This window comes from Lampetra fluviatilis, chromosome 40, assembly GCF_964198595.1.
Source record: "Lampetra fluviatilis chromosome 40, kcLamFluv1.1, whole genome shotgun sequence".
In the NCBI taxonomy this organism is placed as follows: domain Eukaryota; kingdom Metazoa; phylum Chordata; class Hyperoartia; order Petromyzontiformes; family Petromyzontidae; genus Lampetra; species Lampetra fluviatilis.
The window spans coordinates 7533516-7548397 of record NC_136314.1 but is presented as its reverse complement, the minus strand read 5'-3'; the positions used below and the strand labels follow the sequence as shown (position 1 = coordinate 7548397).

Sequence of the window (14882 nt, the reverse complement as noted above, 5' to 3'; positions counted from 1 at the left end):
AGTCGCCCGTCTCAGGCACATAACCTCCATCACAGTGCACATCTGATGAATGATAACAACCCGAGATTGAAGACTTTGTCCCACCCCACCCCTTTTCCTGATGACGACCGCTGCGATCGAAACGTCGTAGTTTTTTGTTATTTTCTTTGAACCAATCTACGCGACTTTACCGAAAGACCCAAAGAATATGAATTCCTGCAGTCACAAAAGCTTGAAGTCAAGATTTAAGCAAAATACTGCTCCTCAACTTCCACAAGGATCCGTTGGAAGCTGCGGCCTCCGTCGAAGAGTCCGGGCTCTCGCGAGGGGGGCAGCTGAAGGTCGCCTCATTCCCACAGCCTTCTTGATGAACACCAACAGCGGTCTCCTCTCCCGCCCCTTGCCTGCTCTCTCGAGCCCTCCTTCGAGAACGTTCCGTCCGCCGTTGCAACTGTAACCAGGGTGCGAATTATAAATAAAAAAAAACTAATTATAAAATCGACCCTGCGACAGAGACCCGCCGGTATATGGAAGGGTTCCACGCACGGCCGGCCCGGCTCAGCGAGCCCGGTGGCGTGGCTGCGGCGGGTAGCGCACGAGCAATAGAGCAGCAGGAAACGAACGCCAACGTCACCTGCCCCAACGGTCAGTTGAGGCTACGTGGGGGACCTTTGTCTGTGCGCACAGAGCTCGCTGCTGCTGCTCATGCTGGGGGAGCTGCTGCCGTGGGACGGCCGCGTGCGCCACAGCGGCCGCCTCTCCTTCTCCTCCCAGCAGCCGTGGATAATCAACGCCTCCGTGCAGGAGAACATCACCCTCGGCCTGCACTTGGACAAGGCCCTCCTCTGGCAGGTGCTGCGCTCCTGTGGCCTGCAAGAGGTGAGCTCCACTCGTTTGCTGCCCGTGCTGGCCGTCCGCTTGCATGGGCCTTCATCAATTCACTGCCGGATGAAGGCCCAAGGGTTGCCAGCGGTCCCGGTTGGATCCGGAGAGCCCAAGAATGGGCATCGGTGTTGGGGCGGCAGGAGTTGATCTGTGCCGAGATCTGGTACCGGTGTCGCAGGGTAGCGCACGGGTTTGAGTCTAGACCTGGGCCGACTGAGAAACGTGTCCAGGTTTGGACTCCAGTGGAAACGGTGGCGGCCATATATGATGGCTTCCACATGTCGTGTTGATCAGTTGCTTGATCCATACTTCACCACACTGGTGCTTGTTGGTGAAGGGTGGGCAGCCAGAGACATGACTCACGATATCCGTGACCACGAATGGGAATTAGGTCGCCGGGTTCGCAGGGCTGTGCATGACCTGCTGTGCCACGGGTGGTACAGCAGGTCATGCAGCAGTGGATTGACAAAGGGTTATTATTATTATAATTACCTAGCTTGTTAAACCCAAAGTATCATTGTTACTGATAATTTTGAGAGTCGGTGCCGGATGATCATGCCAAGTCATCGTGCCAGGTCATCGTGCTGGGTCATAGGGGGCCGTCCATAAATGACGTCACCCACCTAGGGGGGGAGGTCAGACATTTATGACGATGTGTGACTAGGGGGTTTGAGTGTGACGCCACATTAAAATGCACAACTTTAAATAAATATAGACAACACGTTCTACTTAATTAAATTGACTTAAAAACATATTTTCTCCTACAACATCAGAGTGCAGCGCCACATTAAATACACACTACAATGACAATAGTTTAAAGCGATTTAAAGCATGTTTAATTTTTTTTGGGGGGGGGGCAGAGCTTTGTGACGTCATATTTGAGGGGGGTCTGACTTTTTGTGACGCCGTGTGACGAAGGGGGGGGGTGGGGTCAAAAATCGTCCAAAATCGCGTGACGTCATTTATGGACGGCCCCTATTGCCGAGTCATCGTGCCGAGCAACCACGTGCTGGGTGTGGATGGACGTTCGTTCCTGAGCGGTCTCTTTTGTTGCTTTAGGAAATCATGAATCTGCCTCAGAAGGAGAAGACGCTGATTGGGGAGAGTGGCTTCAACCTCAGCGGCGGGCAGAGAGCACGCATCTCGCTTGCCAGGTCCGCACGCCCACCTCTCAAACCGCCGTACAGTCGTGAAACATCCACTCACGTGTCACCTTCGGTCCTCCGTTGATGCGGCAGGGAGAGGCTGGGTGAGGATGGATGAGGATAGGTGAGGCTGGGTTGAGGTTGGGTGAGGATGGGTGAGGATGGGTTGAGGCTGGGTTGAGGCTGGGTGAGGATGGGTGAGGATGGGTGAGGCTGGGTGAGGATGGGTGAGGATAGGTGAGGCTGGGTGAGGCTGGGTGAGGGTGGGTGAGGATGGGTGAGGATGGGTTGAGGCTGGGTGAGGCTGGGTGAGGCTGGGTGAGGGTGGGTGAGGCTGGGTGAGGGATGGGGTGAGGCTGGGTGAGGCTGGGTGAGGGTGGGTGAGGCTGGGTGAGGCTGGGTGAGGATGGGTGAGGCTGGGTGAGGGATGGGGTGAGGCTGGGTGAGGCTGGGTGAGGGTGGGTGAGGCTGGGTGAGGGATGGGGTGAGGCTCGGTGAGGCTGGGTGAGGGTGGGTGAGGCTGGGTGAGGCTGGGTGAGGCTGGGTGAGGCTGGGTGAGGGATGGGATGAGGCTGGGTGAGGCTGGGTGAGGGTGGGTGAGGCTGGGTGAGGGATGGGGTGAGGCTGGGTGAGGCTGGGTGAGGGTGGGTGAGGATGGGTTGAGGCTGGGTGAGGCTGGGTGAGGGTGGGTGAGGCTGGGTGAGGCTGGGTGAGGATGGGTGAGGCTGGGTGAGGATGGGTGAGGCTGGGTGGGGCTGGGTGAGGCTGGGTGAGGCTGGGTGAGGGATGGGGTGAGGCTGGGTGAGGTTGGGTGAGGCTGGGTGAGGATGGGTGAGGGTGGGTGAGGCTGGGTGAGGCTGGGTGAGGCTGGGTGAGGGTGGGTGAGGCTGGGTGAGGCTGGGTGAGGGATGGGGTGAGGCTGGGTGAGAATGGGTGAGGCTGGGTGAGGATGGGTGAGGCTGGGTGAGGATGGGTGAGGCTGGGTGAGGATGGGTGAGGCTGGGTGGGGCTGGATAAAGCTGGGTGAGGCTTGGTGAGGCTGGGTGAGGATGGGTGAGGGTGGGTGAGGATGGGTGAGGCTGGGTGGGGGTGGGTAAGGCTGGGTGAGGCTGGGTGAGGATGGGTGAGGCTGGGTGAGGATGGGTGAGGCTGGGTGAGGATGGGTGAGGCTGGGTGGGGTTGGGTGAGGCTGGGTGAGGCTTGGTGAGGCTGGGTGTGGATGGGTGAGGGTGGGTGAGGATGGGTGAGGCTGGGTGAGGGTGGGTAAGGCTGGGTGAGGCTGGGTGAGGATGGGTGAGGCTGGGTGAGGATGGGTGAGGCTGGGTGGGGCTGGGTGAGGCTGGGTGGGGCTGGGTGGGGCTGGGTGGGGCTGGGTGAGGCTGGGTGGGGCTGGGTGAGGCTGGGTGCACAGGGCTCGACCCTGAGCCCAGGGCCTTAGGACAGCACCCCTGAGATCCTGGATTTAAATCCAAGCAGCGGGCCTGTGGTGATTAAACTGGCTTCTAAAGTTCAGAGAGTTGATCGTCTCAGCCTAGTCACAAACAAGCACGCCAAAACCACTTATCGTACTAAATCTGTTTCTTTCATTGGCAACAATTCCAGCTCTGATAATTAATGTATCGTTTTGGTTTATCTGCAACGAGCGCTGCTTGCGAGGTGCCATGGCCCGGCGTGGGTTCCAGAGGCACTCACAGGGACCTCAGAAGGGCGACGTCTTCCAGAGGCTGCCCGCGACCATGCGTTGGTGTCACGTGGCGAGCGGAGAGTCACGATCGGCCCCGCACGGCAATGCGCCACATGGTGGCCCCGCGCTGTGAGGGGTGACGATGACGACGATGATGCTTGTCACGACCAAGGCGACGCGATGTTATGAGTGACTGTGCTGCCCCTGTTGTCCTCTCTCTAGGGCCGTGTACAGAGAGGCAGATCTCTATTTGCTCGACTCTCCATTCAGCTACCTCGATGTGTCAACAGAAAAGCAAGTCTTCGAGAGGTGAACTTACGGGAAAAATATTTCTCGCTCCGTTTGCTGCGTAACTTGCGCCCGTCGATCATTCGCCTAACGCGGCGCGCGGGCTCCTTGCCGACAGCTGCATCGACGGCTTCCTGGCCAAGAAGACGCGCATCCTGGTGACGTCCAAAGTCGAGCACCTGCAGAGGGCGGACAAGGTTCTGATTCTGAACGACGGGGTCGTTTACTTCTACGGCACCTTCCCCGAGCTGCAGAAGAGCAAGCTGGAGATCCTGTCACTCATCATGCAGGCGGAGCGCTTCGACAGCTGCAGCTCCGACCGCCGCGGCTCCATGATCACGGGCGTGCTGCGCCGTGGCTCCGCGCAGTCCGGTGACGCGGCGGCGTCGCCCAACGCCGCCAGCGTCTCGGAGCCGCCCCAGGGGACGCAGTTCCCGTTCCAGGCCCAGCGGTTCTCCGTCGTCTCCGCCGCCGGGACGTCCGTCGTCGTCGCGATCCCCACGGCCGGTCCGCACGAGCCCGAGGGTCGCCGGCTGTCGCTCATCCCGGACACGGAGGATGGGAAGCAGCTGCTGCCCGCCGCCGGCGCGGGGCCCCTGCACGCCAGCAAGCGCAGGAAGTCGGTGCTGCACCTCATGTTGGGGGTGTCGGCCGGCTACGAGAACACGCGGCGCGCGGCGCGCATCCAGCAGCACGCCCCACACGGCGACCCCTTCCTGCTGCCCAGCGTCGTGCCCCAGAGGCTGCACGCCCGCAAGTCGCTCACCAGCGTGGCGGAAGAGAGCGACGACGTTCCGGAAGACGACAACATCAAGGTGAGCGAAGTGTCGCCGCTCGTTGTGGATCGTACAACGGGTGCCGAGGCCCAACGACGTCAAGCCGCCGGCAACACACGGCGCAAAGTAGATGTCCACTTTTTTGGTTCTTTCCGTAAAGTCACGTGGGTGTAAAATAAAATAAATCACGACGTTTCGGGCGCAACACAAGCGTCCGTCATCAGGTGGGAAAGCATGGTCTGCTGCTGTTTTAAAACAGTCTGTCTCAGCAGGAGACTGTTTTGCTTTCCCACCTGATGATGATTGCTTGTGTTGCGCCCGAAACGTCGTGATTTATTTAATTTTACACCCACGTGACTTTACCGAAAGAACCAAAGAGTATGGATTCCTGCAGTCCCGAAAGCTCCAAATCAAGACAGATATCCAGTGAATTATTCATTCACAAGCGGCGCGTGTGCGGTGCCGCCCCAGGACTGCTTTGTGGACGCGGACGGCGAGGAGGGGGAGCTGGCGAGCTGGACCACGTACCGCCGCTACTTCGGCAGCAGCACCCTCTTTGGCATCGTGCTGTGCCTCAACCTGGTGCTCTTCGCGATCCAGGTACGGCCACGCCACGGTACAGTCACACCACGGCTGCCATGCCACGGTACGGCCACGCCATGGCTACAACACCACGGCTACCCCATTGGAACCTCATTTGCCAGTAAAAAATATGATAATTGTTTTTTTACCCTTTTATCTGGCAACAAAATTGACACCTTTTTTACAAGGAGTCATGTTTGCATAGACCACAATACCTGCAGTCATAATGCAAACAAAAAACATAACTCTGATAATGATATGCGCTGTCCTTGAAGTTGATTGGTCCACACCCGAGACAGCTTTCCTTGAGCCTAGTCTCACATGGGTTGGACCAGATGACGCCAAAAGGCGCACAACTCAAAGACAATGCACCATCAGAGTATGAGAGCTCGGGGCAAGCATCTACACTATGGGAACCTCATTTGCCAGTAAAAATATGATAATTGTTTTTTTTACCCTTCTATCTGGCAACAAAACTGACACCTTTTTTACAAGGAGTCATGTTTGCATAGACCACAATACCTGCAGTCATAATGCAAACAAAAAACATAACACTGATAATGATATGCGCTGTCCTTGAAGTTGATTGGTCCACACCCGAGACAGCTTTCCTTGAGCCTAGTCTCACATGGTGTTGGACCAGATGACGCCAAAAGGCACACGTGCGCCTTTTGGCGTCATTATCAGAGTTATGTTTTTTGTTTGCACTATGACTGCAGGTATTGTGGTCTATGCAAACATGACTCCTCGTAAAAAAAGGTGTCAGTTTTGTTGCCAGATAGAAGGGTAAAAAAACAGTTACCACGGCTGCCATTCCACAGCGTGGCCACGCCACGGTACAGTCACACCACGGCTACAACACCACGGCTACCATTCCACGGCGTGGCTTCGCCACCGCTGCCCGCGGGTCGACCGGGTTCTCTAGCGCAGCGTCTCAGTCCGCACGACAAAAAATACGTTTCTTAATGTAATATGGATATTACATTAATGTACATTAATGTAATATGGATAAAAATGTATCAGCACTACCGCTTGGCCATGTCACTCTGTCCATTGTGGTAATAATAAAAACATGTGTTCCCGTCTATTGATACATATTCTCTTCACAGGTCATGGTGTACGGAGTGGGACTATGGAACCTGCGGAGGTTGGTCCTGCGACGAATGTTCCGTGGAAACGTTTTGCTTCTGCGGTGGCGTGATTCTGCGTTCGCAATTAGTGCGATTCGGTGCCTTTGAGATGCCACTTTATGCTTCTTCTTTCACGCTGCTCCATTAAGGAATTCCCTCTCCCATCATCATCATCATCTTCTTGGTTCTTTCGGTAAAGTCACGTAGAAGGGGAGTAATAAAATAATAAAAATAAAACATAATAAAATAATTCTCACGACGTTTCGGTCTGTTTCCCCGACAGACCTGGTCTTCACCTGAGGACGGCTGCTTGCGTTGTGGCCGAAACATCGTGAGAATTATTTTATTATGTTTTATTTTTATTATTTTATTACTTCCCTTCTACGTGAATTTACCGAAAGAACCAAGAATATGAATCCCTGCAGTCACGAAAGCTTTAAATCGAAAAATCATCATCTTCTCTTTCACCGCAAGCTCTTCCAATGATAGCCTCGCACAAATCAAAAAAATGTTTGCGCTCTGATCTATTACAACTTCAACGGTGCTGTTTGCTGCTGGATGCTTGAGTTTCTGGGCCTCGTGGGCCAGTGCTCACCTCCCACACTTCTTAGCCTCTTGCGTGCCATGCGGTTTGCCTGAAGACGGACTTGATGTGTGATGCATAACCTTCATAACGATTCATACTTTACACCGCGAGACACTGCATCACGTTGCGATTGGAACCGGCAGTGCTATCGCTATTTGTAATACGCTAAGTCCTTGCTCAATGTGTGGTGTTCACACAACGCGTTTTTGCTATAATGTGGTTCTTCCATTAGTAAAGCACCGTTATAACATAGAAGACGCACCGTTATAACGCAGAACACGCACCGCTATAACGCGGTTTCTCTGAGCGATTGATGACGAACTACTTTCTTGAGCTGGGCGGCTGAGCAGTACGATGCAGTGCACGTAACGATACGGCAACGCGGTGTTATACCGTCAGTTACCGTCCCGCCATCGCACACCGTGTGGGTACGTTGCGCCTCGACCCGAAACGTGATCGTCACAAACTGGTGAAATAGTTGTCGCTCCGCACGCCGGTCGCCTCTCGCCGCGGCGACCAATGAGCACGCGGTGCGAGCTCTGAACGTTCATGCGCCGAGTTTGAGTGTCGGTGACGTAACGACTTTTTCCTGTGGTCGCTCACCTCATGCTGCCTGGACAGAGCCGCCAAGGTACCGTGTCCCCTTTTACCTCGCCCGTCCATAAATGACGTCACGCACCTAGGGGGGGGGGGGTCAGACATTTGTGACGATGTGTGACGAGGGCGGGGGGTGTTTGAGAAATGTGACGTCACATCAAAGTTCGCAACTTTTTATAAATATAGAATTGTTATAACAACACTAATTGTTATAACAGCACTCCTACAACATCAGAGTGCATCACCACATTAAATACGCACTACAATGACAATCGTTTCAAGCGACTTGAAGCATGTTTTCTTTTCAAAATGGGGGGCAGAGCTTTGTGACGTCATATTTGAGGGGGGGGTCTGACTTTTTGTGACGCCGTGTAACGAGGGGGGGGGGGGGTCAAAAATCGGCCAAAATCGCGTGACGTCATTTATGGACGGCCCCTTATCAGCATCTTGAGCTTTTGCTATCGTATTCTTGGTTCTTTCGGCAAAGTCACGTAGAAGGGAAATAATAAAATAATGCAAATAAAACATAACAAATTTTAATTCTCACGACGTTTCGGCCACAACACAAGCAGCCGTCCTCAGGTGAAGAACAGAGCTGTCGGAAAGACAGCGTCCCAATGACAGCCCTGTTCTTCACCTGAAGACGGCTGCTTGTGTTGTGGCCGAAACGTCGTGATCATTTAATTTTATTATGTTTTATTTTCATTATTTTATTATTTCCCTTCTACGTGACTTTACCGAAAGAGCCAAGAATATGAATCCCTGCAGTCACGAAAGCTTCAAATCTAGAATCTTCAAATTCCAGTGGAACGTCGTCGTGGCACGCGACCCGCGCGAGCCGCTCGTCTTTGTGCCGGGTCTTCCCTTCCATGTCGCTTTGTGCACACGTGCTGACGACGGTGGTGGACAAGCACTGACGGCCGTCATGACAGCTCGTGACGCGTGTGAATGCGCCCCAGTCAAGAAGACCGCGTGAACACGACGCGGCCCGACAACGGCACGGGTGGCGTCCAAAGCTTCACGGACAACTACTACTACTTCTACATCTACGTGGGGCTGGCCGACAGCTTCTTCGTGCTGGACCCCATCCGGGGGCTGCTGCTCATCCACTCGGCGATCCGCGTGTCGGACACTCTGAGCCGCGGAATGCTGCGCGCCATCCTGCACGCGCCCGCCTCCTTCTTCCTGGAGAAGCAGCCAGGCACGAGCTCCCCTCTACCCCCCTCGCACTCCTCGCCGCATCGCCCCCTCGCTCACTCACCCACGCGGGCACCCGTGCGCCCACCTACGCGCCCACTGATGCGCGCACTGAATCGCTTATGCAGCCACTCAGCCCCCTCGATCATGCACGCAGTCACCCACGCACCCACTCGCTCACCTAGTCACCCACGCGCCCACTCACGCACTCACTCGCTCACCCAATCACCCACGCACCCACTCGCTCACCTAGTCACCCACGCACCCACTCACGCACTCACTCGCTCACCAAATCACTCACGCACTCACTCGCTCACCCAGTCACCCACGCACCCACTCGCTCACCCAGTCACCCACACACCCACTCACACACTCACTCACTCGCTCACCCAGTCACGCACCCACTCACGCACTCACTCGCTCACCCAGTCACGCACACACCCACTCACACACTCACTCGCTCACCCAGTCACCCACGCACCCACTCACGCACTCACTCGCTCACCCACGCGCGCACACACCCACTCACGCACTCACTCGCTCACCCAGTCACGCACACACCCACTCACACACTCACTCGCTCACCCAGTCACCCACGCACTCACTCACGCACTCACTCGCTCATCCAGTCACGCACACACCCACTCATGCACTCACTCGCTCACCCAGGCGCGCACACACCCACTCACGCACTCACTCGCTCACCCAGTCACGCACAAACCCACTCACACACCCACTCACGCACTCACGCACTCACGCACTCACTCGCTCACCCAGTCACGCACACACCCACTCACACACCAACTCACACACTCACTCATGCACTCACCCAGTCACGCACACACCCACTCACGCACTCGCTCATGCACGCACCCAACCACCCTTTAACTCACGCACGCACTCACGCGCCCACTCATCCACGCACCCACTTACAAAGGTCACCCATAAAGCCTTAACAGATTGTTAGGCAAGTGCTGTTAGCGAGCACCTATTAAAAGCCGGCACGGGGAGGTGAGTGGCCAGCACAACGCCCGGCGCCACCTTTGCCCTCCCAGTACTGATGTTAACTGAGGAACCGCGATCATGAATCCCACTTTAACGCGACCTTGTTTCTGTTTCTCTAGGCTACATCATCAACCGCTTTTCAAAAGACGTGGCCATCACCGATGATCAGCTCCCACTGGCAATATTCGATTACTTCCAGGTGAGTTCTGTTGTGTGTGTGTGTCTAAGAGAGAGCACTTGTGCTTGTGTCTCTCTGTGTCTGTGTGTCTAAGAGAGAGCACTTGTGCTTATGTGTCTGTCTGTGTGTGTGTGTCTAAGAGAGAGCACTTGTGCTTATGTGTCTGTCTGTGTGTGTGTCTAAGAGAGAGCATATTCTTAGGTTTTTTCGGTAAAGTCACGTAGGTAAAAAATTAAAATTAATAAAAGTAAAATAAAAATAAAATAAAAATTACGACGTTTCGGAGGCAACACAAGCTTCCGTCTTCAGGTGGAACCGTCACAGCATGATAGCTGTATCACTTGATTTTTATTTTATTTTTATTTTACTTTTATTAATTTTACATTTTTTTACCTACGTGACTTTGCCGAAAAAACCTAAGAATATGAATCCTTGCAGTCACGAAAGCTTCAAATCTAGAATTAAGAGAGAGCACTTGTGCCTGTATGTCTCTGTGTGTGCCGTGCCGGTCTTCATAGGCGCTTGCTAACAGCTCTTGCCCCAAAAGTCTATTAAGGCTACACGGGGGATCTTTGTCTTTTACGTGTGAGTGAGGAGCAGTGTTGCAGAGTAGTTGACCCGCTGCGCTACGAATCCGGCGACCCAAGTTCGATTCCCGCTCACGGCCAACACCCGTGACGATTAATCTGAACCAGTCCTGCACCTCCCTTAGGTCGACTCAGCCTCAAATGAGTCCTTAGCTGGTGTGGTGCGTGGTCACTGACGCTCCCACTCCGCAGCTGTTCCTGATCGTGCTGGGCGCGGTCACCGTCGTGAGCGCCATGATCCCGTGGACGATGCTCGTCACGCTGCCTCTCGGCATCAGCTGCATGATCCTGCGCCACTACTTCCTGAGGACGTTCCGCCAGCTCAAGCAGATGGAGTCGGAAGGTGAGGCGAACGCGCGTGTGTCGCGGTTACAGGTGGGAACAAGTAAAGGTGCGGGCCAGACCCGCCCCTGGGGTACACGGCAAATCGTGGCGACCACCCCGGGCCCCGCGCTTTGGGGGGCCCCATGTTTCAACGTCACGGTGTCAGATGTAACACTCCCGGTTTGGTTTAAAGGCGTCGGGTGGCCCACGCGGTGGGATTTGCCCTGGGGCCCTCCCCCCCACCCCAATGGGCGGCCCTGGGTGCAGCCTGCCGTGGATTGCTAAGGGCCCTGCTAGCTGGCGCGTGGCCAGTACTTTAGCGTGAGAGGTTGAACAGTATCGAGATTGGGCACGAGTTCGAGGTGATGTTGCATTTTACCCAGTGACAATAAACCTTACTCACCACGTACAGCGTAAGTATTAGGAGGGTAAATTACTCAGAGATGGGGCCTAAAAGCCAAACGTGGAAGCGATGGGGCCTACAGAGGAAGGGATGGGGTCTATGATGATGATGATGATGCAGCAGCCAGGCAGCTCAGGGTAGAGCGAGGGGCTCGCAATCGGAAGGTTGCGAGTTGAAATCCCGGCTGTGGGGGTTGACTCATCATCCCTATGTGGGTTGACAAAGTGAATATCACTTTGCGGAGAAGTCAACAGTGGTTGTACTCTGGATCGATTCGCCCACATCCTAGTCATGTGGAATTTCCACCGCTGGCTTCTGGCAGTAAGAAAGGAGATGAGCACCGACTCATTGCTCGTTGGAGCGGGAGATCGCTCGGACGCTCGATGTCGAGTACAAGGAATGCCGCTGCCCGTGTGTGCACCTCTGCTAAGCCGTGTGTTTTGTTCCGTGTGCTTTTTTCCACAGCCAAAAACCCAATCTTTGCTCACATTGTCGCCACTCTGAAAGGGCTGTGGACGATCAGGGCTTTCAGCCGAGACGACTACTTTGAAAACATCTTCCACCAAGCCCTGGACATCCACACGGCCACCTGGTTCCTCTACCTCTCCGCCCTGCGCTGGTTCCAGATGCGAATCGACATCATTTTCACACTGTTCATCACGGCGGTGACGTTCATTTCTGTGGGGGTGAAGGGTCAGTCCTCGCCCCTCGCCCTGCTCCCGCGAGACACCCACGTTTCACACACACACACACACAACTCTCTTCTTGTTGTTGTTATTACGTGTAGCGTTTTACTCCAGGGATGGTTAAACTAAACTAGTTTATATTTTACCAGGCCACAAGTGATAGCTCCACGAAGTGGCTTAACACGTGGAAATGTTAAATATAAATATCTTTGGGACTGAATAACAGAGTTATTATCATTGTTGGAAGTAAAATGACAGTTGTTCATAAAGGGAGGCATTTGAATGCCTAAAGTTATAGGTTTGCGTGTGGTTTCATGCACCTGCCCACTGCTCGTAAGACAGCAGCGTACACAACAACACAACACTGGCCGGCCTTCGTCAATATAATAACGCTGCCGCTTGTTGTCACAGGTTACAGCGAAGGTTCCATTGCCATTGCACTCACGCTGGCCATGAACATCATGAGCACCTTCCAGTGGGCCATCAACACCAGCATCGAGGTGGAGGGCATGGTGAGTGCTGGCCAAAGCGCCGCTCGCCCCGCTTTAATTGAGTACCTGGTGCTGTGTGTAAACGTCATCATTCGGGAGACAAACATGCTGGCCACCCGCCTCCTCGTGTCCCCCTGCCAGCTTTCATAAGTGCTGGCTTACAGCACTTACCCCAGGAGTCTGTTAAGGCTATCCGGGGGATCTTTATCTTTGATGAGCGTGTGCAGTGCGTCTAATGAGTGAATCGCGTGATGCACTCAGATGCGTTCCACGGAGCGGATTTTGCGCTTCATGGACATCCCGGAGGAGAGCAGTGGCTTCGTGGTGACGCCGCCGCCGCCTGACTGGCCCAATGCCGGCCACCTGGAGGTGGTGAACCTCTCCATGCGGCACTCGCCGACAGCGCCGTACGTGCTCCAGAACATCTCCTTCAACGTCCAGCAGGGACAGAAGGTGCTCCACGCACGCCGCTTGCTTCACGATGGCCGTGCGAGGCGTACGGCCGCCACCGTTTGCACCGTAGACCAAACCCAGACGCACTTCTCAAGACGGCCGAGGCCTATGATCAAAACTGTGCAGTGAAGTGTGATGACAGAGTTCCACACAATGTCGGTACCAGGACTCTCGGCAAAAATCAACTCCCGCCGCCCAAAGACAAATGCCAATTCTGGGATTGGACTGCACAGCACAAACAGATCATTTACAAGAATGATTGTGGAAAGGAAAGTTATATTTCTGGGACGTGTAATGAGAAAATAGGAGACTGAACATGAATATGTGTTTTACTGGTGCAGGGAGCCGGGGAAGACAGTGATTTAAGTTACACTGTAAGCAATTTGAATGACTGGATGCAACTGGGAGGAGTATCTGATACAGAGTTTGTGAGTAAATACCACGGACAGAGCCGAATGTAAGGAGGCCACAGTCGCCGACATGAGAGAGAGGACTGTACCAGGTCCAACTGGCCAGGTGGTGACCCTGGTGAGGTGGCGCTCCGGCGCTTTGGAGGCAAGGGTTGACGGCTCACAGATCTGTGAAACTCGCAAACCCACTGGGCAACGAGGACAGCCAGGAGAGGGCGGTGCGCAGAGGTCGCAACCGGGTACCCGATACCCGTACCCTACCCGATACCCGGCTACCCGTACCCGGCCGGATACGGGTATGGGCACCCGTTTGCGACCCTGGTGCGGCCGGGTACGGGTAGGCCGTGAGTCACTGGTGAGTAACCGTTTGTCACTCATTTCGGGTAGGGTACGGGTAAGGAACGGGGTACCCGTACCCGGCCGGTACGGGTACGGGTAAGGAATCCAAACTCGTTTGCGACCTCTGGCGGTGCGGCAAGCGGGCTCGCGAACCCGGCGTGGGCGCGCGGGGCGTGACCGGCGTCGTTGCGTCTTCGCACAGATGGGAATCCTGGGCCGCACGGGCGCGGGGAAGAGCACGCTGCTCGCGTGCCTGCTGCTGCAGAGGGACGTGGAGGGAGAGGTGCGCATCGACGGCCTGTCGGCGCGTAACGTGGCACCCTACACGTGGAGGTCGGCGTTCCAGGTCATCACGCAGGTGAGGAGGAACGTTTACCGTTGGCCTCCGGGTCGCACGTTCAAGTTCAAGTTCATTCGGCTCTTGAATCGGGTGCAACCGCAACAAACAAAAAACAAAAACATGAACAAAAAACATCTTAAAGTGAATATGTGACTAAGTGCAAACGTTGAGTGCGATAGACATGATGCCGTGGCAGCAGTTGGGAGTCGTGGGCAGTCAAGAAAATTTTGAGAAAGCACGACCGTGTTCACCAACATCGGCCGGTGACATTCCTCCCAGGTTGAGGGTTTGCACGTCCAGGTCTGGACATGCCTAGGGTAGGTGGCGTTGCCGAACGACGTCGCTCGTCCCGTAAAGCGGAGCCTGGCGCTGCTCGGTGTGGGCGGATCGTGACCGTCCCTCTTCACGCTTTTTACAAAACTCAAACGCTGCCCGTTTCTCTTTTGCAGAAAATATTTATTTTTACCGGAACGTTAAGGAAAAATCTGGATCCGTACGGAAGATGCAACGATGAAGAAATATGGAAAGCCATTGACCTGGTGAGTCCATTTTGCACGCGGGCGGTACAAGAGTGACGACCTACAGTTACTTTCAATTCACAAGTTCTTCCCCAGCTAGCCGTACACATTTGTCCCGTCGGTGTTGCAACGTCTTACTACCAGAAGTGTTTAGTCTCCTGGGCCAGACACAAGAGCCACTTCAGGACACCTGCTCTCTCAACGCGGTGTGAGATCCGCACGTCACAAACCCATGCAGCTCACCTCCCGTAAATGTCAGTCGCTTTAAGCGCTGCCGTGACCATCAACTTGAATGATGC

The 14882-nt window shown here is 54.7% G+C and overlaps 1 protein-coding gene across 1 annotated transcript in view; it reads left to right on the top strand.

The window, feature by feature from the left end:
* The window catches only part of CFTR (CF transmembrane conductance regulator), an 81785-nt gene that overhangs the window by 57656 nt on the left and 9247 nt on the right, over nt 1–14882 (top strand). The window contains exons 13-26 of the mRNA XM_078875013.1: nt 667–858; nt 1924–2018; nt 3916–4002; nt 4100–4796; nt 5229–5357; nt 6449–6486; nt 8612–8853; nt 9974–10053; nt 10812–10962; nt 11812–12039; nt 12444–12544; nt 12785–12976; nt 13928–14083; nt 14515–14604. Coding sequence (XP_078731139.1) covers nt 667–858; nt 1924–2018; nt 3916–4002; nt 4100–4796; nt 5229–5357; nt 6449–6486; nt 8612–8853; nt 9974–10053; nt 10812–10962; nt 11812–12039; nt 12444–12544; nt 12785–12976; nt 13928–14083; nt 14515–14604 — 2478 coding nt within the window. The remainder of the gene's footprint in view (nt 1–666; nt 859–1923; nt 2019–3915; nt 4003–4099; nt 4797–5228; nt 5358–6448; nt 6487–8611; nt 8854–9973; nt 10054–10811; nt 10963–11811; nt 12040–12443; nt 12545–12784; nt 12977–13927; nt 14084–14514; nt 14605–14882) is intronic.